This window comes from Callionymus lyra, chromosome 11, assembly GCF_982586985.1.
Source record: "Callionymus lyra chromosome 11, fCalLyr1.hap1.1, whole genome shotgun sequence".
Taxonomy (NCBI): domain Eukaryota; kingdom Metazoa; phylum Chordata; class Actinopteri; order Syngnathiformes; family Callionymidae; genus Callionymus; species Callionymus lyra.
The window spans coordinates 11,551,691-11,578,229 of NC_141828.1; the positions used below are offsets into that span (position 1 = coordinate 11,551,691).

General features: G+C 37.9%; 2 protein-coding genes and 1 long non-coding RNA gene across 3 annotated transcripts; 1 reads left to right on the forward strand and 2 right to left on the reverse strand.

Moving 5' to 3' along the window:
- Window positions 1–609: 609 nt before the first annotated feature.
- Window positions 610–1,546, forward strand: LOC148069278 (uncharacterized). The gene is made up of 4 exons (XR_015713011.1): window positions 610–668; window positions 743–796; window positions 877–930; window positions 998–1,546. It is a non-coding gene; the product is annotated as an uncharacterized LOC148069278 (long non-coding RNA).
- A 207-nt stretch (window positions 1,547–1,753) lies between these two features.
- Window positions 1,754–5,700, reverse strand: LOC148069279 (androgen-dependent TFPI-regulating protein). The gene is made up of 5 exons (XM_087802680.1): window positions 5,483–5,700; window positions 3,940–4,065; window positions 3,777–3,878; window positions 3,593–3,708; window positions 1,754–3,426 (listed from the first exon to the last, which is right to left on the reverse strand). Exons 1-5 carry the CDS (start codon window positions 5,633–5,635, stop codon window positions 3,249–3,251), a joined length of 675 nt encoding a protein of 224 aa, XP_087658806.1. The 5' UTR covers window positions 5,636–5,700; the 3' UTR covers window positions 1,754–3,248.
- A 1,448-nt stretch (window positions 5,701–7,148) lies between these two features.
- sack1ha (scaffolding CK1 anchoring protein Ha) lies at window positions 7,149–18,455 on the reverse strand. The gene is made up of 6 exons (XM_087802365.1): window positions 18,249–18,455; window positions 13,796–14,247; window positions 13,561–13,725; window positions 12,877–13,001; window positions 9,182–12,800; window positions 7,149–7,710 (listed from the first exon to the last, which is right to left on the reverse strand). The coding sequence occupies exons 2-6, from the start codon at window positions 14,237–14,239 to the stop codon at window positions 7,699–7,701; spliced, it is 4,365 nt and encodes a 1,454-aa protein (XP_087658491.1). The 5' UTR covers window positions 14,240–14,247; window positions 18,249–18,455; the 3' UTR covers window positions 7,149–7,698.
- Between the last annotated feature and the right edge of the window lie 8,084 nt (window positions 18,456–26,539).

Genomic DNA, 26,539 nt, shown 5'->3' on the forward strand with positions numbered 1-26,539 from the left:
ACCACAAAAAGAATCATGTGAGAGCATATTACGGTTGATTTTATAAGTTGAATTTATACTTTTCGCTCCTCGTTTTTTTGCTTGATGGCCCCCTCAACAGCCACTGTATAAAACGTGGCCCCTGAGGAAATGTTTTTGACCACTGGTGGTGCAAATGCATATTGTGTTTGATAAATGTGAGTCAAACGTTTAATAATAAAAATAACGTGTTTAAAATAAATTTTTGAAGATTGAAGTAGATTTATTAATTGATTCCATGAGTGACTTTGTCCTGACTCGTTCATGTAGGTAAAGGAGCTGATAAATGTTATTCATTAGCGTTGAAAGAGTTTCTATGACACATTGTGTGACTGATATCGACTACATTGTCATGTTAATAGTCATTGTTTATTCCACAACCAACATGTAACAAAACACTCGTTTCTAAGTCATAAACAACATGGGTGGAAACTACGTTATCGGGCTGGCTTACGCAGACGCCTGCGTAGATAGAAAGTTTGTCCTCTGAGTGTCTCATTCAGGTGTTAATAAAAGTGCTGCTTGAAAATGTTGTGGATCCTGTTTTGCCGGTCGTTTGGGGCGTCTCCCCCGAGACTCGGCCATTAAGAACTCAGATTTGTTCCTCAGAGCAGCTCGACACCAGGACCAAGATGTTGCAGCTACTTGGGGTAGATTTTCTCAATGAAATGTTGTGTTTTGACAAACGTTTAGGACGTTATTACTAATGTTTTATCCTTCTCAGAGTGTCATCGGCCTTCTCTTGATCATCATGTGCTTCACAAGAGGACTGAAAGAGGTTCATATTTTTTAAATACATTGTTTGTTGAGATGTTTAAAAGGTTACTTTAAGGAAGATGTGTGTTTGTCTTTTTCTAGGGAGCCAAGGTCAAAAAAATCAACGCGCCGGAATCGACGACAAACAACAAGAAGGTAAGAACTTTACCCGGGACAAATATAAAACAGATGATCTGATGAGAATCTATTGTTTCACCGAAAGGACCTCACAGAAGAAGACGTTCATTTACTGGCCAAGATCCTGTCCATGGGACTGGTGGACGCCGATCCCAACTACCTTCAACACCTTAAAGCCTTCAGAGATCTGAGAAATGCCTAACATGGATTTATAAACTTTAAAAAAAACACCACAAGGACATATTGATGGACTGGTCAACGCGTCAGGACACGTCTGGGCTCCGATGCTACCGAGAGAACTTGGATTAGGTGCAAACGTTGCTGTCACGGTCTCACGCTGAAGATCACAAGCTCTGGAATACATAAACCTTCCGAGGACAAGGACATTTAACAGGGTTCACCTGGTGAATCATCAGCGTTTAAAGCTGGTTATAACAGGTGAAGCAGTATGACGTATGATGTCAGAAATGTATGTTGTTTTTTAACCGCCTTGTTAACGCTCGTCTCACCTGAAATGTCAATATGAGTAGAAATGAGGTTATATTAGTTACTGACTGAGATATAGATTAACTGTGTTGCAAGGGAAAATGTCTGATGCTGTGAAGCAAATAAAAGTAAAAATATTAACAAAAAACGCTTAAATTACTTTTATTTTTTACATTGGAAACATCAATTAAATCCCAAATAAGTTTTATTTCCAATTGATCTTAAATGTGTTTCATACATTTAGTTTGATCTGATGATATATAAATAACATGCATAAGTTGTTATATTTGAAGATATAAATTAAATAACAAAAGACAGCATTGAAAGTAAAATGATCTTTATTTGGTATATTTTTTGTTGTGTACAATCTTATTTCTGCAGGGTTTGGGAAAATGACATCATCTTGTGCACGCGTGAGACTGACACTTCTGTTTAGTCTTGTTCAGTCTTGTACAGCTCTGTATTGGTAAGCACCTGGCACACGTCCTGCTTACAAAATCCTCAAAACACAAACCATACACGAAAATGTTCTTTGCCTGTGTGAAACCGAGGTTAGCCCAGAAGCTAAAAGAAACATATGACATCATGGATCTGGACTCACAAGTCCATGTTTCACTTGGTGAGGTCTGAGATGTGTAGTGTTTTTCATGAAGCAGTGTCATGTTGTTTAGAGGTCAGTAGGTGGCGCCATCAGTTTAAAAATGATGTGATGTTTCATTAGAACAGCTGTTCAAAACAAAGGAAAATAGTGCAGAGACCGCCATCTAGTGGACTCTGAAAATAATGACACTGCTTCATGAAGCTTCAGCAAACCATACAGGACAAATGAAAAAAATGACACCAATAACTATCAGAATTACATTACACAGTATTACACAGTATTACACAGTAATACAAATGAAGATCAATTTAAACCTGAACCTCTATACATTAACGGAAACGGTTTCTGATTTTGATCACAGAGAATGATCCGAGATTGAAGAGATATTGTTTAACATAAATTTCGCTGAAATTTAACAATTGCAAATGTGTGTATTATATTTTAAAATCTAAAAAGGGACAATAACTAGTTTGACTATCATTGTTATGGGAAACGGGCGCACGGTTAGCATGGTCGCTTCACAGCAAGAAGGTTGCTGGTTCGCTTCCAGCCGAGCCAACTTGTGACCTTTCGGTGTGGAGTTTGTATGTTCTACCCGTGTTGTATGGGTTTACTCCGGGTACCCCGGCTTTCTCCCACAGTCCAAAAACATACAGAGTTTGATTGAGAACTTGGGGAAATTGTCCATTTGTATGAGAGTGTGTGTGAATGGTTGTCTGTCTTTGTGTGCCCTGCGACACACTGGCGTCCTGTCCAGGGTGTCCCCTGCCTCTCGCTCTATGATACTGGGATAGGCTCCAGTCTCCCCCGCGACCCCGGTAAGGGATAAAGCTGTAGAAAGTGAATGAATCTCTTGGGAAACCTGAGCTATATATATATATATATGCCTAGCATTCAGGATTTTTTTTAAATCACCATCATTGCTTTAAGGTTAAGTTTGTGAATTCAAATGATAATCGAGAACAACAAGAACTGATCTGTTCCTTGAACTGCTTTCAGTATTTAATTTAGACCCATTCATCCTTTTAAAAAAAAAGTTATTTTGCTATACAAACACAGATGATCAAATAACAGCCTTAGCAGAGGTAATAAAGCTTGTAACAGTAGAATTAGTAACCAGAAATAAATAAATTGTGCTTGGTTTACTAACATGATTACGTAGATGAAATAACATTTGGACAGTTACATCATTTGATTGCATTTCTGTTGGCATACCTGAATGTTCCACGTAGTTTATCGACGCTTGCATCTATTGAACTTTAACTTGAATCTTGCCCCACGCTAGACTGTTGAACTTCTGTCCAAGAAGGTAAAGAAAAGTCACGAGGATCATGTTGAAGAGGAAAAGGAAGAAAATTCCGATGTTGCTGAAGTGTCCAAGGAGCGGGTAAACCCAGATTCCAGCCGACACGTAAACCCAAATAATCCTGTGAAAAAAAACGTTTTGTTCACATTCCGCTGTTAGAAAAATGTAGAATTTCTGGTTGAAAACAATGTTATGTAACGAACAAAAATGAAGATCAATATCGTAAGAATGTAATCATTCAGATTCTTAAGATTCTCCATAAGAAGAGAAAGATAAATGCGTCTTACCAAGTCAAGTACGTCAAGCCGACGCCACCTAACAGGGCCAGAGCGTCTCTGGTTCTGCTGTACATGTGTCGTTGCACCAGAACTTCTCCCAGCAGCAGAGGTAGCACAACAGAGTGCTGCAAGAACATTGAAGAAAAACACTTAGTAAACACAAATCTTTTCAAGTTCGAGTCTTGTTGCTGACCATGGCGTGGTTCATCCATGGCGGGAAGAAGGAGTCGATTGATGCTGGATACACCAACTCTCTGTCGTAGGAGAATATGGTCCAGAAAAAGACGACTACAAACTTAAATAAAAATAAAAAAAAATCATTATTATGACCATTTTGATGGTTGTTTTTGTCTCACCATGCCGACGGGAAAGGCGAAGACGGTGAAGATGAGATCTTTAAATTTGCTCAGACTGGTTTCAGTTTTCTTCCCGGGTTGAAGGTCGTTCACCACAGCCAGACCGAAATAAATCATTTGCAATAACTGCAAGACAAGCATTGAATTATTTCGTTTTGGAATAAAGTAAAATAGAAAAAAAAGGAAAATATTCTACACTTCCTCTCATCGAATTAATTGAAAAGCTTTAAGTATAATGACCTGTGTTGAAATATTCTCAAGTAGACAAAAAAGTAGATATAAAATGCAAGATATAAAAATCAATATAGATGTTTTTATGTATTTTATTCAAACAGAAAAATCAAACAGTGATGGAAAATACAGTTACAAAGGAAAACTTTCGAGCGATTGTTGCTTATTTAATGGAAAACAGCTTAACTTTGCCCAAAAAGTCTTTAAAGAACATGTATCAACATGCAAAATGAAAGTGATTTTGAACAAAGTTGTATTTTGAAAATGTTTAGGGCAATATTTATTGAGGTAGATTTTTATTTGTTACTATCCAATCCCAAATGCTCGGTTCAAAAAAAATTACTTTAATCAATAGAAAAATGTTATTAAAAAAGAATGAAATAAAAATATATTAACAACCAAAAAAGTTGCTTTAATCAATTGAAGTAGTTTTTTAATTGAAATAAAATTGTTTTTTTATAGAAATGTTTTTTTTTTTAATAAAGCTTCATATTTTCTTAAAACCGATGTTCTGTCAGTATTATTTTGGGGCTACATTTTGCGTGTCTGAGCTTCTTTGCCAGGCGAGTGATTCTGAAACGACTTTAAAAAACAACAACACACATTTAGATAACAGAACTTCCACAGAAGTTGCTTTTTTGTTCTGTTTTTTATTCAACTGTTATGTAATCGTCGGCGTCATTGTGGTAAGGATGTACAGTATAATGCGTTTCTATTGGTGAGTTTGAAAGTAGTTCTGCTTTCCATCCTTCTATCTTTACAAAAAGGGAAAGTTACTGTTTTTTCCAAGTTATTTTAAAATGTATAACTAAACAAAAAAGTAACAGTATTCTCACAGTTGCATGGATAAAACACGTTATCAAATTGTAGGTATATTTAGTAAAATTGGGATGATTTTGAAAGGACCAATTTTTAAAGTAGATCTTTTTTCAGTATAAATATGTAATTCCATTTTTTTTATTTTCTTTTATACGAGGGAGATGGAAAGAAATGGCGTACATTAGTTGCATCAGTGGTAACGAAATTGGTCGACGTGCGCCCCCTTCAGGGAATTTTGCGAAATGAGAATGGGGATAAATTGTCATTTTCTTCTTTACTTTCGCTCTCAGTTTTACGGAACAACGTGTTTCTGCCTGAACAAAAAGTGAAACCACTTTTTTTTAACACGTGGATTTATTTCGACAATCTTGTGTCAAACTAACACACTTACTAACAGATCACTAGTGACTGAATCAGAATACATTTAAAAACATGTTTACAGTCAGTACATGACAATCGTTTCTGTCCACCTTGGTGAAAACAATTGACTTACCAAGTTCAAGAAGGTGAGATACTTCCATGGTCCTCCATAAAGGAAGATGCCAGCAGGTAGTTTTTCTCCAGTCTTCCCTGCCATGCACTTGACAATGCAAACATACCAGCTGAAGGCTGAGATGTGAAACACCTTCCTGAAGGTAAGACTCATGCTGGAGCCTCACACACACTGCTGCTCTCTCTGCAGGGTTCTGTGAGGATCAGTGAGTCGGTGGAGCTTATCAGAAAGTTTAAGAAGCACAGATCCACACAAAAGACCAACTGTTCTCTAACACAAGTCTTTCACAACACAAGCTATTTTTGTCACACTGTGTTCACATAGTTTCGCAATAGAAAAACGTCACAATGTTGAGTCATTTCAAAACTCCTAAAGGCGATTACAAGTCACACAAACTTCTTTTTTATAACTCTTGACTTTTATAACAGTGTCACAGCTCGTTCTGTTCCCACTGCGAGTCTCCATCATCACCCTTTTGACTGCGACCCTTATAGGTCAGAGGAGGACTACAAATATTTCAAATCAACTCCAAATATAGAAGTACTTCCTCAACATAAATTTAAAAATATTTAGAAATAATAATGTTCAGAATGTTTAGAAACAACAAATGATTCATCACTTTTTATACATTTACACTTGAATTTCACTTCTTACCTTTCCATCAGTATAACAATACTAACAATTCTCCTTTTCCTTTATTCTTTGAGCTTGACAAACCCTCACAACAGTCAACAATAAATGACACATCCCATTAACAAATGTATTTGCCCACTTGATCCACCATGTCTGCACCCTCCTCTGCGCCTCACTTGATATCTGTAGGCTGTTGGTAGTACTTTGAAAGTATCAATAATAATAATAATGGTGTTTTTTTCTTCTAAAAATGCAGGTACCTTTAAATTGTATATTAACTTAATTTAACGATTTGTTTGTGTTCCTGTAGGTAGACATCTTCTAACAACCACACAAAAAGTATAATTTAAAGTATGTTACAGCGGAATTACTTGGAACAAAATAAATGGTAAAAAGTCCATCTGCTATTTTTCGGGGGATAAAAACGTTCATCTTAACCGTGAATATAACAGATAAGAAAGGTTAGGTAGGTTAAGTCTGATATTCCACAAGATGAAAATAATACTCATAGTAGTTTTTTAAATAAGTATAGTATAAGTATATCTGAGAAGGCTGTAATAAACACGTGGGAAAAAAAAGTTGTGCGTAAAAAGGCGTAGAAGACGTCTTATGTTTACTTTTGTACTTTCTGTAATAGACCCAAAACTAAAAAAGCGATATACATGTACGAAAAACGCTGTTTTTAGAATTTAGCATAAAAAAGGAAATTACCAGAAGGGGGCGCAATAGGTCTACTAAAGTCATATCCAATGACACTTCAAATGACTCGTTTTAAATGTATTCCTCCATATAATACATGTTCGATGAAATAAAAGAGACACAACATATGACCTGGATTAACAGAATTCTCCTCATACTCATTGGAATGTTTGTCCAATTAACTTCTGAGTTACTCCAAAGCTACACATCTTTGAATTAAGTAAAGATCTTGCTGACAAAGAGGATTTAAAGATTACCAACGTCCAACCTAAACCAATTAAAATAGATACTGTAGCAAATATAAAGAAAAGGAAGTCTTTAAACAAACCAAAAATGTTGTTGTATTTTTTTTATTTTTGTTTACATTTTCGATGAAGGATTTTACATGTTTCATCATCAGTAGTTTCTTCAAACGCCGCTATTCTAGAGAAAACATTTATATATTTTGTATCGGTTATTTGGACGATGACGTTACATTTCAACAATAAGACAAAAATAAAACTACTGGAGGTCACAGTGACAACAAGAAATCACAATATTTACAATAAAACTTTCTTGCATAGATATTTATTTACAGTGGTTTCATAAAAACTTTGTCTGATCACACGTGATATAATAATACTTTGCATTTTTGACTTTTTACTTGACATCATGGGTGTGTAAATGCTCGAGAAATAAACATGAGAGAAACATTGCACTTTACCCATGAAGTCGCTACGGTCCATGAACGCACCACTTGTAGATGCACATCGGTGATATTGATGGACTTTTCTGTACTAATGCATCTCCAGAATGTAAAATGTAACATACAGTATCTCAGGGGGACTCACACAACATATTCCAGCATCTCCTATTGTCTCCTCCACACATGCTCACCTCCTTACTCAAGGGGCCATCTGTAAAAGAAACCCAGAATGACACATTTAGAAATCTTATGATCGACATATCAGTGCTAATAAATGCTCACATTGTGTTGCTTAGTAACGTACATATAGCAAACATCACGGTGGAGGGAATAAGAACACGTTGCTAACTAGGTTAGCCGGGGTGTCATCTGGGAGAGGCTCCAAGTTTAACACATCGCCTCCACCCTTAAGGGGCTCCACGTCACATGAGGTATTCAACACAAAATAAACCTTCTAACTCCCCGGTGTATCTACGGCAACCACAGGACCTCCCAACAGCAACAAAACTTCCTCCCATAGAAGCCTTTCAAATAAACCTAAAAAGTTACTTTTTAAAAGTGTCTCTGTTTTTTTGTTTCTGCAGTGATTCTGCAACCTTTTGAGATTTATTTGTAAAATCAAAATTTATAGCCTCTGCTCAGGAGAAAAGATGTCAGGATGTCTCCTGGACAAGGTTTTCCTGTGTTATCAAGAATGTGCTGAGTCTGGGCTGTCGCCTGCTGATGACATCACAATGTTCCACCATTAACTTTCTTCAAATTAAACTTTGGCGAGAACATTTTTACCGTACATTTAAAATGATAAAAACAAGAACCTTGTTAATGCGTTTCAGCTCCAGCTGCAGGAGGAACATGACCAAACCCTACAGTAGTTGAAAGACTTTAAGGCACCACGTAAGTTAGTTTTGTTGACAACAAAAAAATAAATCAGGCCTATGGGATAATCCTTTGGTGTCTGTGGGCTACCTGGTTCCCCTAGAAGATTCTTGGCTAACTGTTGCCTGAACAGAAAGAAGGTGAATGTTGGAGCTGAAAAACGGCTACAAAGAAAGTAGAAAAATGTCAGTATGAGCAAAATGATATTTCAACAGGAAGAATAATTCTGTAGTCCATACAGAGTGTTATTTAATGTAATTACAAAAAAACAAAGTAGTTGAATGTCGTCCTAAGAGGAAGTCGTCGAATATTGTTAGAATAGGAAGTAGCTAGCTGTCGTGAAAGTATTGTCGCCGGAACAGGAGGAAGCAGAATATCATAAATAGGAAGCAGGTACATTTAGCTTAAACGGAAGGAAAACTAATGTCACCCAAAGAGGAAGCAGCTTAAAATCACTGGAAGTAGGCAAATGGAAGAAAAGGAAGAGGCGGAACATTGCATATAAGTAGTCAAACCTCACCAGAATTTGACGTTGGGGAATGTACTCTGAAGAAAGTAGCTTAAAGTTCCCTAAACAGGAAGTAGCCTTATATTGCAAACAGCTAAATCAATCATGTTTACTGCTAGATTTTTGTTTTTTGGTGTCAGTAAAAATATCTTTTGTAGTGCGTAAACATATGTTGCGAACAATACCAACTTGTGGGAGATGATCTAGGGTTTCATTTGGAACTCAAGCCTCATATGACTTTCAAGTAAAACGAAAAACACATTTTTTTTATAATGGGGAAGTTTGAATGTTTTCATACCTCAAAACGACTGTAAGCTTTACGTTCTTTCCTCATGCTCTGAATTTTCTCCAGCAATATCTGCCGTTCCTCTGTCGTCTTCTGCTTCCCTTGTCCCTTGGACTTCACGCCTTCGCTTGCCTTCTTGTCGGCCTCGTCTTCCTTCTCGTCGTCTGTGACGGCAGCCTCTTTGGTCATCTCGTTCCTGCTCTGACTGTTGGCGGAAATCTGCTCCAACAGCAGCTTTGTGTCGTCTCTGAGGTTGCTGCTGGAGATGACGTTGGCGGTTGATGAGTGGTAGCGAGATTTGGGTTGTTTGGGCTGCGGCGATGGAGGCGGAGCTTCGTCCGCCTTAATATCCGTCTTTTGGCTTTGCTCTTCTTGATCATTTGTCTCTTCGCTACGGAGGGTTTCCTGAACAGAATCTTTAACTACAGTTTCATCATCCTCACTTTGACTGACAGATGTTTGTGTCAAATCTACATTCGGACCAACTAGATTCACATCATCGACAGTGTTCTTTTCAATACTTTTGGATTCCAGTCCATTCTCTGCTGAGACGGACGTGGGGCTGGAGGTATGCTCAGACTCTGTTGAGGTGCACATTTCTACGGTACCTGATGAGGATAAGGACTCACTGGAGGCAGAGGTTTTAACGTCACCAGTTACTGAAACCGGCTTTACTATATCCTTTTCTTCAGATTCCACCATTTCTAATTCAGTCTGATCAGGTTCACATTGGGGGGTTTCCTGTCTCAATGGATCTTCAGCAGGTGGTGGGACCATGTTTGGCGGAACACCTTCAGCACTGGGTGTGGTGGTAACAGGCTCCGGTGTATCAGGTGTTAAGGGGTCAGGTGCGTTTGCTTTCGTATCCGTGGGCAGAGAACTCTGTGTGGTGTCATCGGGTTCAGCACTCTCAGGCTCTTGTAAACAAGAGGCTTCCTCGGAATTATTTTTAGATGGATCAGTCGAAAGCAAGGACGTACCAAGGTCCACATCTGTTGAAGACTCTGGGAGGGCAGAAGGTTGATCTTGAACATCAAGTGACTTCGTGGCTGAAGTTGATTCTATTTCAGAAGGTTCTTCTGCAGTGTGCTCAGCTGGCTGGACGGAAGGTGGTTGTTGCGATGGTTCTTCAGATATATAAAGTTCTACTTGGCAAGGAGTTGTGATATCTTTGGAACCATCTTCTGCAGGACAACTTGAAGTGGACAGAATTGTTGTCTCTGGCAATTTGCAGTCGCTGGAAGATGATTCCAGAGAAATGGTTAATTCTGGAGAAGTATTTTCTTCTGTGGTAGTCAAGGGGGAGTTTACGTCTGATTTGTTTGATTGAGAATCGCCCTTGTTACAAATCAATTTGGAGGACATTTCGACTGACGCATCAAGATCTTGAGAGGTGGAATCTTGACTTGAAGCTTCAGACGAAACTAGTGTTTCAGGTGCATTTTCAGTAGCCTCTTTCGTGACATCCTTGGCAGAAGGTTTTGGCAGCTCTGGTTTTTCATGTGATTGTGTGTCTTCAGAAATATGCCTCGGCGCTGCCAGCTGGCTGATCTTTTGTTGCATTTTTTCTGAATCCGTTGAGGTATCGGTTTGTTCATTTGTACAGCTTTGAGTCGCGTCAACTTTTACGGCCTTATTTTGTAGTTCGTCTTTTGAGTCTGATGAGCTTATCGGACGATTCTCTGGCGGTTTCTGGACGGGTTTTTGTAGTTTGTTGCTTTCAACGTCAGGTGCTTTTGGAGCCGTCTCCGAGCCCTTTTCAGCAAGTGCACCCTTGGCAGCTTTTCGTTTTGCCGCCAGCTCTTTGAAAAACATCAGCCTCTGGTCGGGATCGTTCATGTCCAAAAAGGAAGCTGGAGTACGAAAAGATGGAGGCTCGGGCTTAGAAGGTTTTGGTCCGGATGTTAAAGGAGGCACATCTTTTTGCTCTGTATCTTTTGGGGACGGTTCGTTTGGTTTTTGTGTGGAATCATGTGCGCTCTCCTCTTTTATCATCTCTTCACCCTCAGTTTTATCAGCATTGGTGGCAGGTTTGACAATAGGAGTCCATTTAAACGGTTCTCTAGTTCTTTTTTGTGACAACAAAGTAGGTCTTGTCTCTTTTTTCTCGCCTTCCTCGTCTTGCTGTTCCGATGAAGTCTTGGTGTCGGAAGAGTTTTGCTGCTCCAAAGAGCTAAAAATCAAAGAAGACCTCAACCTGGAGCTCCTTTGTATTCCTGGATTGTATTTCCTGCGAAATGACTCTTCCCGCCTTAGCAGCCCACTTATTGACTCTTTCTGTTCCTGCTCCTCTGGCTTGTCACCATCAGTGGTCGTCGATGAAGACTCAGACGGGCATGGAGTGGTCTTGGTCTCTACCGGTAATGCTGGTGATTTTCTCTCGCTCAGCGTTAATGGGCTTTGTGTCCTTGTTTCTGCAATCAAGGCACTGGTTGGATTTCTATCTGGGTTTAGTTGTTTGGGGTCTTTCACTGGTGCAGGTGTTAAGGCAGCAGCTTGAACAGCCTCCTCCGTCAATCTCTTCGTCTGCTCTGACAACGTTGTTTTTGCATAATTTGGAATCTGACTGGCTCTGGCTATTGCTGGAACTCTGAACTCTCTGACGTTTGGGATTTTAGGGGCAGAAAACTCCACTGGATATGGGGTCTCGTCAAAAGGATCTTGAGCCAGGGGGGGCGTCAACGATGGTCCTTCATCCGCTGGATTATCATGAGCACTAAGAAACGAGTTAATTCTCCAGTTTCTTAAGCCTTTTTTCACCAATGGGTCTTTTCGGTCAGCATTGGACTCCTGAAGATTGTCCTCCATTGGATTTGAAGGAGTCGGGGACGTTCGACAAGGATACACCTGGCCTGAACTCGATCGCCTTATTTGAGGGAAATCTCCTGGAAGCTGTAACTTATCTGGCGCATGATCAAAGTCTCTTCTAGTGGAGGACAGGTAGTTAGCAACAGGGTCGAAGGAGTCACTGGGCCCCAGGTCTGGAAGGTAGCTCTTTTCTGAACATGAGTCTATCGGGTGATAATCTTGATTCCAGAATTTGTCGTAGCCACTGTATTCGGATTCAGGGCCAAGTCCCATGTTTAGCTGGGGGGCTCTATGTAACTGCCTGTTGGGTATATCACGCTCTGGTGGTCCAGGCGGTTGCATAAACGGTGAAGAGTACCTGCCTTGGCCACCTTCAGCGTAACTGTGCCGCTTATAGGGAGAATTGTCCAACTTGGGCAGCCATGGGTGAGCCTGATCGTACGACGCATCAATCCGTGACTGTGGTGGTAAACCCCTGTTGTACATATCTGCATGAACAGGCATGGAATCCTGCCTTTTCAATTGCATCCCCCTCCAGTCCACCTCCATACGGTCATCATGGGGGTGCCTCGGCCAGTCGTCCTGGCTAGGAATGTCCATCGAAAGAAATTTCCTTGGCTCTCTGTGCAAGCCGGTTTTGATATTTGGATAAGTCCTCCTTGGTAAGAGACCAAACTCCTCCATTTGCGGCGGCGCATTTTCGATAATGAGGGGCTGCGACTGTGCGAACAGTATCCGGAACTCCTCATCAAAAGTCGAAACCAGCTGTCCCAGGAAGAGGTGCGCCATGCAGCGGTGTAGTTTCTCGAATGACCACATGAAGCTTGACAAACAGAAAGACAAGAAATGTTAATATTCCCTTCAATCCGGTACATTGAATAATAGTTTGAGAGCGCCACCTGTAGTTTCCACTGAGCACCGCTCTGCAGTCTGTCAGCAAGAACCGATCCATCATTTGTCCCTTGAATGATTTTCCCGAGCGACAGTGATACGTTATGCCGGACACGACTCTCACCCGCAGAAACTGAGAAGTCAGAGAGAGGAGGACGTATTATTCATTTATCTGGGGTTTGTCTGACAATGCAACACAACCACAAATACATTGAAATATGTATTTTTTTATTTTCAATAAAATATATCCTTGAGTTTGACTTGAGTGATATCGTTAGAGAGAATAAAAGAATCTGCCCTGAATTCTTTCAACATATTAACAGTATACAATCTTCTCATGAGGACAGTTGGCAAAAAAATAGAAGACAAGATTATATCTAGCAAAGCTCCATAAAACTGGCTCCTGGGAGACTTGCCACAACTAGCCCCATTCGAACATTCTCATAGACTAGAACTAAATATGAAGCACGGTGACACTGTGGCAGCAAACTGAGATTACAAATGTAAGTTTATTTATTTTTTCATTCTCATTTTTTAATTCAAATTACAAACTTTCACTGACATCTTAGTCTAATTCAACATATGTTAATGTAAAAATCAATCCTTTTAAGCTTGCTCACACTATTTTGAGGCCCATCTACGCCACATTTAATCAACTACCGTGTTTTGTAAAGACTCAATGCTGGACTTACTTGGATTGCCTGTAGATTCGTTCTACAGTTGTTCACCATGTTGATGAAATGATTGGCGTTCTGCTCATCGAGAATGATGTAGACGGCAACATTTCTCATGGCGGCGCTGAGGATATCGGCGAATATGTCGACGTCGGTGAACATGTCCATCACGATGCCAATCACCTGACGGGACAAGAACAATGAGAATTAATAATGAAACTGAAAGTTCAGATCCTGCTAAACATCAACCGACCTGCTGAGCGTTCTTGATGAGTCGCCGGGCTTGCTCCTTGATACTCGGCATGTCTGGCTCCGGAGGGTTGACCAAGGTTGTGACCTCCGTTGGTCCACTTGAGTGGAGAAACTGCGGCCAGCCCAGATCCAAACCCGGAGCTTCCAGGTCCGAGTGGACCGGCCAGTACGTGTCAGAGGAGCCGTCTCCATCCGATTGCAAATAAGGGTGTTCTGTGTTGGAGCTCTGCTGTGGGAATTGGACTGATCCTTGAATATAGTCTATCTCAGGCGGGGACAGGAAATCCACCACATCCGCTTGCTTGAGAAACTCATAGTACCCATCCAAGTCGGCTTCAACCAGCTCGTCGATGGCCAGGCGGTACTCTTCGCGGTAGTGAGGGGGGAGGTAGTTCGGGTGGTAAGGGTTATCCCCGGTGGAGGAACACTGCGAGCGACGCGCCATCCTGTTACCTGACCACAAAGATGGAGGAGGAATAAGCGACAAAAACAACAACCCTCCTTATTAACTGTGATAACCAGGACTGATTAGCAGACAACATTTTAGGAAATGTTTATAAAGGGACAGGGAACTCCCATTGGTGGAATGTTCCAACAACTCTTCTTCGTCTACTGTCTGTAGATGTATTAACACTATTTCCACCTCACGCTAAATGCCATTAAAAATGTTTTGAAAGCCAATCACAAATAAATCAACTGTAGCAAAAAATGAATCAGAAAGAAATGGTCAACATTCTGCAGAAAGTTCCAGTTCAGACATGTAACAATCTGTCTTTCAATAGAGAGAGGAATCTTGGGAACTTGGTGTAATTTTAGACTTGAAGTGCTTTGCCATTTTTGGTAAAAACCTGTCTTCATCAACAACCCTTACAAGGTCAAGCTCTTCCATTTGTCATGCAGAATAGAAAACAAGTCTATTTGAACAATTTTACTACCATAATCATACACAGTTGGTCCGGATTGATTTTTATTAGAGAATTAATTAATAGTTAATTAAAGTTAATGAGTGATTTAAAAAATCAAAAAATCAAATAAAATGATTTTTATAAGATGATAAGAACTTTAAAATGAGATTAATAATTAACGAGAGATAATAAATAAATAAATAACTGAGACGATTTTCGACCCATGACAATAACATTCCCTTCTGGACTGTGTTTCATCATTTCCAGTCAATGTCCAAGTGACTCAAGTGCAGATGAACCTGGTCTATGTTTGGCCATTTCAACTGGAAGTGACAATAATGAGCACAAAGTTCCTTATTGAAATTATGTTTCATCTTTTGTTGAATTTCTTTTTATCTGCATCGAGTAGTTTTGAAGGTTTCAGTTTCATTGTGGACATTTAAGATCTTTGGTTGCTATAAAACAGCTTCTAGAACAACAACAAACTGGAACAGAGTGATCTAGTTTTTTAAATATCTATTTAATCCTTTTATCTCTTGCAGGCTTCATACAATTAGTTGAAAATCCAAATGGGGTTAATTAGATTAGATTAGATAGACTTTATTAAATGCTATAGCTTGTCATATTGGTATCAAGGTTTCGTAATGAAAAAGAAATTGGAATTTGACTGTAGAGCAATACGGTTATCAGAGGTCAGAGGTCTTTAACCACTTTTACCACTGAAGTCTCAGGTGAATTGATGTTTTACGTAGAAGTTGAATGATTTTACAAAGGAAAATCACTAATGTCTGTCCATTTTAATTGTCAGAAATTCAATCCGAGCATTCCTTATGCACTCCGACATGACAAGTGTATTCTTGTAAAGAACGCGGATGGATCTTTTGTTCTTTCACTGAAACGCATATCATGTCTGAACCCTTTGTTTTAAGTTTAATGTTCAAGAAGGCCGTCGCTGGGGCAGGTTAAGATAAGCTGAAGATTACCAAACAAGTTGTTCAGGTGCAGAACTATGTGCCTTTAAACCTTTGTATCAGTGGGCGTGAGAGAAGAGACCATAAAGATGTAAATGGAGTATAAATGGCACCGACCTGTCACGGCCGGAGGTATTGACGCAGGACTGAATCAGTTTTAACATGTTTTAATGAAGATGATCAGGGTTTAATTCCCAACCGCTCACTCAATAGCTTCTTCAGCTCAAAGGTTTTCTTTTGCACTTAAAAAAACATTTTATTTTGTTGACCTAGTATTAGAAGGTTTGATTTACTGCCTCCATTATTCATGAAGAAGCAGGAACATCAAACATTCCTTCTGCTCGAACTTGTTGGAAAAGAGTACAAAAGAGAAATGAAAGCTTCAAAAAATAGAACCTTTAAGGGAACGTTTTAATGTTGATCTGAGCTAGTCTGAGCTTTTATTTTTGGAGGTATTTGTGGTATTGCAGGAGCAAAAAGAAGCAGGTTAATGTTTAACATCATGTGAGTAAAATATCACGACACCTACATTTTCATGCTGAAGTCTATAAAGCTGAACACAAAGCAACAAACCAACAACTATACAAAAACAAACAAAAAAGGTAGGACATACCTTTCCACCGAGGAGATCAATTTTCATTAAAAATTCTAAAATGGCTTGAACTGGAGTAACTTGTCTTAAACACTAGCTAACCAGTACTAAAAACACTATTTCATTAAAAGTAACACAATGTGTAAAACAAATATAATTTATTTTACAAATATAAGTTGCACGTGTGGTTGGAAGCCATACAGGTAATTAACAAATCGCTCAAAACCTCCAAAATCCCAAAGTAATTAGACAACATCATACAATAACTATACCATGTCTTGTCATCAACACATCCTGAAGTTTCATTGAAAAATGTTACAACGTTTGGGATCTATGTTTAAGGATATAACGACAAATCAATTAAATCAATAAAAATTGATTTTTGAAAGTGATTTAGTTCATTCATTCATTGTGATAATGATTATCTGTGTTATGTGAGTAGACTGTCGTTCACTGAGGGAAAGGAGGGAGAGATTGAAACTCGTAAATGCTGAGATTAAATCACCAAAAACAGTTATGAGATGCGTAAGGAACAACTAATTTATGAAGAGTTTTTGTACCTTTTTGTTCTGTTTAGGAATACACAGTTCATTTTTTTTTTTATCTCTCTCTTCATAGGATTATTAGATTATTTCTTAGACCAAGTTGTTTTGCAAACAGAAGATTCGAGAAGCGCCACTTATTATTCAGCCTGGAGGTTAAACATCAATGATTACAATAATAATGTCAACAGAACTATATTTCAAAACTATATTTTGCATTCAACTAATCATACAGTGTTCAGTTGGTGTCTTGACACTTTTCACTTTATTTACCGTAACTTAATAAACAACATTTAAATAAATAAAAACAAGGAAAATGAAGAACTACTTTTTTTTTGTTTAATATAAAAAAAATATAACACATTTAAATTGCAAAAATTAAAAGGTACAATTGAGTTTGGTAATGGACACACTTTAAGATTTAAACTTATTTAATAACTTAACATAAAAATACAATGTTACACAAATGTAGTGATGGATTCATCTAAATGCAAAATAACAACAATATTAATAAATGTTATGTTTAATTTTAGATCAGATATATCGAATAGTGAAGATATTGTATAAAACGTTTTATTTTTAAATTAATCTTTAAAAGTTATAAACTGTATGGAAATAAAATTGCACATTAGCAGACTCTCCAAACAAACACGACTCAATAGTTAACAGCAACTTAGATGTAAAAATAAAAATAAATCGCTTATATATATATATACTGTATATAATAGCATGTGTATTACCATGTAAAGACTGTAGAGTTATTATTCATTCTTTTAAAGATGGCACCGGTGTACAGGAAATGTATTGAGTAATAGGGTGAAACTTGCAATACTCGCTTCATTCAAAACCGACCACTTTTATTAGTTAATAAAACTTATTTTGGTCACATGATTCTAAAAGATACACGTTTGTGTATCCATGCAAATAGATGTAAAGTTTGTTCAGTGTGTTGACTCGTTCAACCAAAAGGAGTCACGTTAAGACGTTTCAAGACTTTTAAAAGCTACATTTCAGCGTATTGATGAAAAGAAAATACTTTTTTACGCGCAAAAACTGAACACATTTTCTTATTTATTGAATAAAACCGACGTTGAATGAAGTAATGCATGACATGATAGATAGTTTAGGGTGTGGCTCCTCCCTCTTGACACTTTTAAAGAGTAAGTTAGTGGAAAAATAACGAAACATAAAAGACTTAAAACATTCCAAACAAACCGAGACTTTTTTAAACTCCATATATGACGTGGAAAAAAAAAAGAAGCGCTCCGGATGAACTTCCTGTCAAAAAACGCTTCGTTTGAATCGGATCAACGACTTCGCGAGAAGATCCAAATAAAAAAACGAATTCCTTGACATCTTCAAGAAAACACGACAAGAAAATCCCCCGGGTTCGGCTTCAACAAATAGAGACCAGAAGGACCGACGACGATCAGGAAAAACTCACCCGCAGTCGTTCACAGCTCGCGTGGACTGGTCCGTGAAGGCGTCATCTCCGTGCGTCGCGGCTCAGACTCCCAGTGGGACTCGCCAAAAGAGAGAGTCTGGTGCTTGTGTTCCCCCGGCACCCTGAGAAACCAGTTTAGTTGTCATGCTCGAGGCATGTCGGCGAGAATGTTTGACACATTTGAGAGCTCAAGTTGAGACGCCCCGCCTCATCCGAGGCACCCAGATCTGACTTTTGACCCCTGGGGACCCTAGTCACAGCTGGACTTTCTTCCTCTCTTTCTCTTTCTCTCTCTCTCTTTCTCTGGATATCTTATCATTTCTCAGTCCATCTTTCGACACACACCAAGATAGTGTATCCTTTTGTCTGAAAACAAATAGAAACTTCAATCTTAAAATGTCTGCTGAACCTTAAATAGTTCATCTTTGTATGAAGGTAGGTCATTTTTGAAACTAGTTTATCCACTTAGAATTTACATTATGTCATTTACCATCTACATTATGTAAGCGAACAGTATCAGCCTCTTTTTTCAGTGCAGAGGAATTCATCACACAGACAAAGTACACTCTTTCCTGTTGTGTTATCAGTATTATCTTGCCCTTTAAAGTATATACTTTATTGAATATTGTTTTGATTGTTTAAGTGCTTTGTGACCCTGGTCTAGAAAGGCGCTATACAAATAAAAATGACTTACTTACTTATTAAGACAAAACAAATACATTTATTAAAAAGATTCTTGTCCTTGTTCGAGGCTTCAAATTATGGATTTGTGTTGTAAGGTTGGACTTAATGAATCCATCTAATCACAGAAAAGAGCAAAATAAATCAAATCAATCATGTCAAATCGTGTCCAGACGAGACCTCGGCTCCAGCACGGGTTTTAGTGACATTCATTTGCTCTTTGTAATGTCCTTTAAAAATAACTACGTCTTAGTAACGTCCGGGTAATTCAAATGTTATGTGATGCGACGTATGCAATATGATGCCTTTCATTAATTTCTCAGGTTTCTACTTTTAGTAATGTTTGGACTGTTTTATTGTTATTATTCAGATTATTTTTATTTTGTATACAGTCTTGTAGTGTTAATTTCAATAATTGTAATCTTTTTTTCACTCTATTATTGTGTATTATTCAGATTATTTTATTTTGTATATAGTCTTGTAGTGTTTATTTCAATCATTTTAATCTTGTTTTCCACTCTTTTATTGTGTATTATTCAGATTCTTTTTATTTTGTATATAGTCTTGTAGTGTTTATTTCAATCATTTTAAACTCTTTTTTTCACTCTTTTATTGTGTATTATTCAGATTATATTTATTTTGTATACAGTCTTTTTAAAAAAAAATAATTTGTTACGTGTTGGGTATCATTTTTTTTTTTTATCTAAACATCACTAATATGTTTCTGCAGCTTCAGAACAAAAATCAAACTTAAGTTCTTTTTTTTAACGTGTAATCGTCAAAGTTTCCGCTAAGAAAAAGCTAATGCTAGTCGATTTAGCGTTGTGGTTTATTTACCTTTTTTTTTTTAGGAGAAACTACTCGAGCTACCTGGAGGATGAACACTCGCTGTAAATGGCCAATAAAAGGTTAATAGAGGTTTAATGACACACTTGTATTTACTGGCTACTTCCTGGCCCAGTGTGCTGATAAAAGAGTTGATAAAACATAATCAAAATACAATAAACACATAAGATCAACCACTGCTCACGTGTGTGTGTGTTCACGTTCTTGTTCGGTCTCTGTAGCAGGAACTCATTGAACTCATGGACAGGAACCGAAGAACATGATGAAGATTTAAACCAAGTCTCCCTCCATGTGGACAGTGATCTTCTCCAACTGCAGTTTTCTTCTAATACATGTTTGAGCTTGACGTTCTGTCAGGGACACTTGCAGAAAACATATAGAATTATTGCTCATTTGGTTTAGGGTTGCTACAAATTATTGCTATGGAAACTTGAAATTAAAATTGCTGCTGCTGCAAAAAACTAAACAATTAATAATGTTAATTAAAATAGTGAGATTATCTTTTCATACATTTAAATAAATGACTTCGCAGTAAAGAAAAAGTAGCTTTCTGCAAACGGTTCTTTAAATTAAAATCATAAAACTTTTGTTTTAAAAAAAAATTTAAAACCTGTTTTAATGGTGTGTTTATTACAGTTAAAAATGAAAATATTGAAATAAATATAAATGAAATAAAATGAGATAAAATACAAAACCGTAAGGTTACATCCATCCCTTAATGTGGGAAAAATAAAGATATGATCATCATCATCCATCCATCCATCCATCCATCCATCCATCCATCCATCCATCCATCCATCCATCCATCCATCCACCCACCCACCCACCCACCCATCCATCCATCCATCCATCCACCCGTCCGTCCGTCCGTCCAACCATCTCCGTATGTTAAAACAATGTAAATCATTGAAAGTCAAGACCAGATTAATTCGCAGCGTAATGTTCTCAATGTGACAACAGCGGCAAACCACTTTCTTAACACTTATTTGTCGTCCTTGACTCCAGAAAGAAAAAGAAAAAGAAGTCACTTAATCAATATCAGAATCAGAAACTTTTATTGCCAGCCCTGTAAACAAAACGCATGACTGTGTTTGTACAGAATTAAAGAATGAAATAATATGAATGAAACAAAAAATATAAACTCAAATACATCAAAATAAAACAAATTACTTTACCATTAAATGGAGAATAAGTCATTGATAAAAAAATAAATAAAAATAAAAAATAAAATAAATTATATTCATGATCCGGACAGAAGAAGGGAAGAAGGAGTTCTTGAACCGTAATCGCCTCCATGTCATGATGACGTACAGTCCCTGTAGAGATGGAAGAAGGCAGCCAATCACCTTCTCAGCAGGACGACTCTTGTCTGTAGCTGTTCCTAAATTTCCTTAACTGACTCTGTTTCGGGTTTTTTTTTCAACGTGCATTTGACAGGAAGCCCAAAACCATCTTCACTGTTTTCTTAGAATTGAAAGTTTGTAGAAGTCAATGAATAATTTGAGTAGTCTCTGAGGAGGAAACGACACACCTAGAGGTGGTTGTTATTCTTCCAAAAACCTCTTTTATTAAGGTGCGTTCAGGTACATAAACACCGAGAGCCTCGGGGGACAACTTTCACCATTAAACCATTCTTTCATTTTTTTGATTTTATTATGGATTAATTACGCGTCATTAAGTTCTCCTCAGAACCGGACGGACCCGTTCGTTGATCTGTGATTGGAACTGGTAACATTTGACTCGTCACCGGGCAGGAAGAGACTCGGAATAGATCGTCAGGATGTGAAGGAAGTGATGCAACAGCAGCAGTACCGTCAAACAAAGCCTTATTGTTTCTGTAAGCAACACCCAGAGCACACATGCAGCGTCTCGGCCGTAGGTAGTTGCTACACGACATGCCATCACTTGGAGTTTCAGTTCAGTGAGTGACAGCCTCGCTGACGAAACATGAACACGTATATAATCCCTCATCTGAATATCCAGGTGAAGTCACGCTGTCAGTGTACACAACGCACGGTAAACAACTACTGTGTGAGCTGCACAAACAACGTCTTTATTGTTGACTCGGTCGTCATGGTTACAGTGAATCACATTTCCAGAGAAGTGGCTTCCGTTGCCACCGAGGAGATGGTTTTTATCTTATACACACAACAAGTTCACGTTCAGGTGGCGAGTATTTGCATCTACTTGTGTTTTACACACGAGATAAAGGAAGTACAGCGAAGCATGTCAGGAAACTACTATGGAAATGTGAGGTCATTATACAAAACTTCCATTAGCAAAAAAAAGTTTATGCAAGTGTACTCTGAGTATACTTATGTCATACTTAAATTAAAGTAGTATATTTCTTTGCAAAAATAAGTATATTTAAGTGTTTAATGAGTAAATGAATTTCATACTAAAATGCAAGTAGTATATTTCAAGTTTCGTTTTGACATCCCGTTGCAAAACTAAAGTATATCTAAGGGATCAATGAGTATACTTTTTACTTATATTGAAGAATTACACTTTAAACTATTATATAGTATATATGTAGTATACCTCAATTTTCTTTGGGAAACTGTAACTGTCAAGCAAAGGATTATGGGAGTAGGTGATGGGTCACAGAAAACAGACTTTTTTTCACGCACATTTGCTTTGAGGTATTGCCTTCATTAAACAATATACATGTGTATTATCATGTAGTGTTGGAGTTCAGGTTTATAGCAAATTGTATGTGAGCTTATTTGTTTACCTTTATGTTCTTAAAGAGCAACTAAAGTGTTGATGATTTAAGTGTGTCTTAAATAGATGTTGGACTCTATTGTATCATCAGTATGTGTCTATTTGTACAAAATTCTCTTTTTATTGAAATATTTACATTGGAAAATGTGTTTAAGCCCCGCCCACTGAAAATACACCTTTTTTTCTGGAGATTAAATCTTGTTCACCATAATCACATCCACTATGTTATGATTGGTTAAGGTTTGTCGCCCTACGTCATCAATCACGGAAGTCTCCACCTCCAAGGGACTTGTTGTATAAACAAAGCGGCTGTGATTACGTCTGACTGAAAGAGGAGTGAAGTCAGTATTACATCCTAATGGACTCCGCTCTTGTAACCTCTCGTTCGCCCAGATTTCATATAAAGTTTATAAAGTAACAAGTTCAAAACATTGTCATGATGAGAGAAACATTCTCAGAGTGTATACTTAGTACACAGGAAGTAAAGAGATGAGTATACTAGAAAGTTTACTCCTGTAAACTTAAAAAGTTCCAATTTAGGCCGAAGAAGTAACAAATGACTGTACTTGCAACACTATACTGATACTTTAGAACACTAGTGGATAGTAAAATGAACTTCAAGTATACATACTTTTTTCAGTGGGTGGTCACTGTCATGAACATGCAGCTTTACCAACACTTCAGTAATGATTGTCCACTAGAGGTTGTCCTCAAAGTATCAATTACATCATCGACCTCCTACCGCCTTGTCCTGGACAGCATCGTACGAAGTTGCAAATGCGTTACACAGAGTTTGAAGCCTGGAGGTGGAAAAGTGCGGTACAACAAACAAAGATTATCCTTCGTTCTGAACAATGGTTCAGATATTTCCAAACAGATTACACCTGATGTTGAAGCATTGATGTTGAGTGAAGGAGGATTAAAAGATGGTATCACTATTGAAGCTATACTTTCTTTTTAGGACAGTTTAAAGAATTTCTCCTGTGGTATGATAAATTGATACCCCTGATCTATGTAATACACAGTATTAAAGAAAAAATGTACCTTTAAAATACATGCAAAGCTGTTTGAACAAGGTTAGGACACCATTTTTTAACATTTATTTTTCTTTAAATATCTGTTTTATTTTTCATGTTTTACCATAACAAAACAGACAGTATTAAACCATTTGAAACATGGAAAGACTCTTTGTATTTCTATTCTACTCAGAATACTTGAATATAACGCATGAATAAATACATTTGTTCAAGTCAGTTAAGTCACAGTTCTTGAGAATCAGATATGATCTGTTTATGGTCTGTGTATCGCTGAAACTTTGATAACAGCCCACAACATATTTGTCATGTACGAGAACTTCAACATTGACACATATACTGAGTCATCTGGTCAGGAAACATCTGTCATTTTCACTGATTTTAGAGTTTTTTTATTTTTGTGTTCTTATTTGCTGATGCAAGCTAAACCATGTTCATGCTGCCTGCGGTCCTGTAATGTTACCTAGCAACCCTAAAACAATCCTTCAGAACCTTCCCGGATCCAGATAAAACTCCTAAAGAGCACAAAACTGATTTGTAGGAATGCATTTTCCCAAGCGATCAATGAAGTTACATCTGATGTAATCTTATCTATTGTGAAAGTTAAGGCAGTCACACCTCATAGCGCCACCTTAAGTCCGCTCGCTGAATTAATCACGCTGGATTAGATGTGATAACAAGTCAAAGACTGCGGCGTCTAAATCTGTCACATGGAGAGGCTGTGTTGAATTCCGCACCCGACCGTCTCACCACAACATTTGTGTCTCTAAGAGATCTCCATGAACTGAGTCACTTGAATCAACCTGATCAGAATGAATTCTCTGTTCGCTTCTGTTTGACGGTTTCCTCCTCCACGAGTGTGTCCTCGGGCGACAATCCCAACCGGAACATTGCCTTTCTCTGTGCACACCTCTGCGGTAAAACATCTGTCATCACCTGTGTACCTGGAACATTTAGATAAAGGATCAGAAGAGCTTGACTCCACACCCAGAGTTGTGTTTTGGTTCCAGCATTTATCTAATGTATTGTTTACCGACGCACCGGCCGGCTGACGTCAACCACGGGACGTTACTTCGCATCCGACCATGATGTCTTCCTTCCCTTCCATTCCAGACTGCATTGTCCTGAGGAACATCCTGCAGGAGAACAGCAGCAAGTGACCTCAGGACTTTGATCACAAGGAGACACATCTGGACCGAATCATTTGTCCGGAATGATCGACCGCACGAGCAATAAAGCGGTTGATGACGGTGATCGAATAAATCCTGGCAGACACCCATGAGCAACACAAGAAGCTGATGGACTAGTAACGTGAGCCAAGGAAGGACTTGAACCTGCATGTGCATGACAGGAACCACAAAACCTTCTAAGAGTCTAAGCATTAAAAGCGTTCATCGGGATTCAAGTCCAGACGACACACGGTTCCAACCATCTCTTCCTGAGACTCCATTATTCATAGCCGTATGTCATGGTTTGACTCAGCGAGGTTAATCTGAACAGCGCCACTCCCCGGACGGCCAGCTCTCAGAATTTCAATCTGCTGACATCATCCTGCCTCAAGGCAGCTTGAACTTCCTCGTGTGTCTCCAGTCAGCAACAATGTACACTGCAGTTCTACGCTTCCAGTTTCAGGGGTTGCGGGTCCAGGTTTAGGTCATTCAGTGTATTCTGCCATGAAGAAATTCCATATTGGTTAATTTTATCTCAGAATTCTTGCTGCTAGAACTGTTAAACACTGAGCTAGTGTTTGGCACCAGCATCAAACCAGATCATTCAAAGTGGTCGGCCAGACGATTGGCTCGAAGTCAACTTGGATTAATGTTCATGATTATAGGTGTGATTGAGTTTGACACCAGGTACTTGACAAAGCCACACCTTTTCAGTTCGTCTTGACAACGAACAAGACCAAACAAAAGTGACTGCGCTTTCTCCTTATTTTGCATTATATGTTTGACATAGAAAAGTAATAAATGACCCGTGTTGAATTGACTTTAGACAAAATATAACATGTTTTATATATCTTATATACTTTAAAGTAACATGTCTTATTTTGTTGTATTTTATTTAATTTGTATTGATTTAATTATTTATATGCTGTACCTAAATTATTGTTTTAATTCGATCATTGGCTAAGAATATGTTATAATATGACTTTAAAACACGTTTTTCTTCAAATCAAAGCAAAAATAAACTGTTGATTTAAAAGACAGTCATTATTAAATAATTGAATTAAACATTTTGTTTATTGAAACGTTTAATTTATTATCACATATCTTTTGAATCATTTAATTAAAAAATGTGATTAGTTTTATCCCACAGAGTTTGATATTCTTATTCCAACAATTCAAAAATAAATGTATTTTTTTTTATTTGTGGCCTTTTAAACTAAATCAAATGACAGATCGTCTTCGTGTCGTATGATTGGCTGAAAGTTCTATTAAGTAACTTAGTATTCTTTTGTTGCCCACATTTTTATATTTAACATAAAGGGCTACAAATAAAATATATGAAGATTTGTTTTAATTATTATTTTTGGGATAAGAATATCATGTGTAACATTATAATTAATTTTGTTAAAACAACTTTTACTAAAAAAATGGTTGAACGAATTATAAAAATGATAAATAAATACTTGGGGGAAAAAAAACGTTGATCAAATAAATAAATAAAGATGCATTACACGCTTTAACCTGCAGAGACGCTGTACATTTCCAGTCCATTGGACACCGCATTTTAAATGGCGTAGAGGAAGCGCACCCTTCCCGCGCACTGAGCCGTCAGAGATCGTATATGCATAAGATAATGATATACTAAGAAAACAAAATAATATTTAACTTTATCGTCTAAACGTTGTAATTAGAAAAACGAATACGTTTAATTTAATCACCACAAAAAACAACATTATTCCTAAAAATCAGTAGTTTCTATTTAATTGAGAGAGAAAAGCTGATTATTGAAAGAGTGAGAGCTCGTCTTGTTGTTATGTGTTCTGACAGCACGCTTGAA

Coding starts and splice junctions, on each gene's coding strand:
- LOC148069279 (XM_087802680.1), bottom strand. CDS start 5,635: ATGAGTCTTACCTTCAGGAAGGTGTTTCACATCTCAGCCTTCAGCTGG. Junction 3,879..3,939: donor TCGCCTTTCCCGTCGGCATG/GTGAGACAAAAA, acceptor TTTTTATTTAAG/TTTGTAGTCGTCTTTTTCTG. Junction 3,709..3,776: donor CATGGATGAACCACGCCATG/GTCAGCAACAAG, acceptor ATGTTCTTGCAG/CACTCTGTTGTGCTACCTCT.
- sack1ha (XM_087802365.1), bottom strand. CDS start 14,239: ATGGCGCGTCGCTCGCAGTGTTCCTCCACCGGGGATAACCCTTACCAC. Junction 13,726..13,795: donor TCATCAAGAACGCTCAGCAG/GTCGGTTGATGT, acceptor TTGTCCCGTCAG/GTGATTGGCATCGTGATGGA. Junction 13,002..13,560: donor CGAATCTACAGGCAATCCAA/GTAAGTCCAGCA, acceptor CTGACTTCTCAG/TTTCTGCGGGTGAGAGTCGT.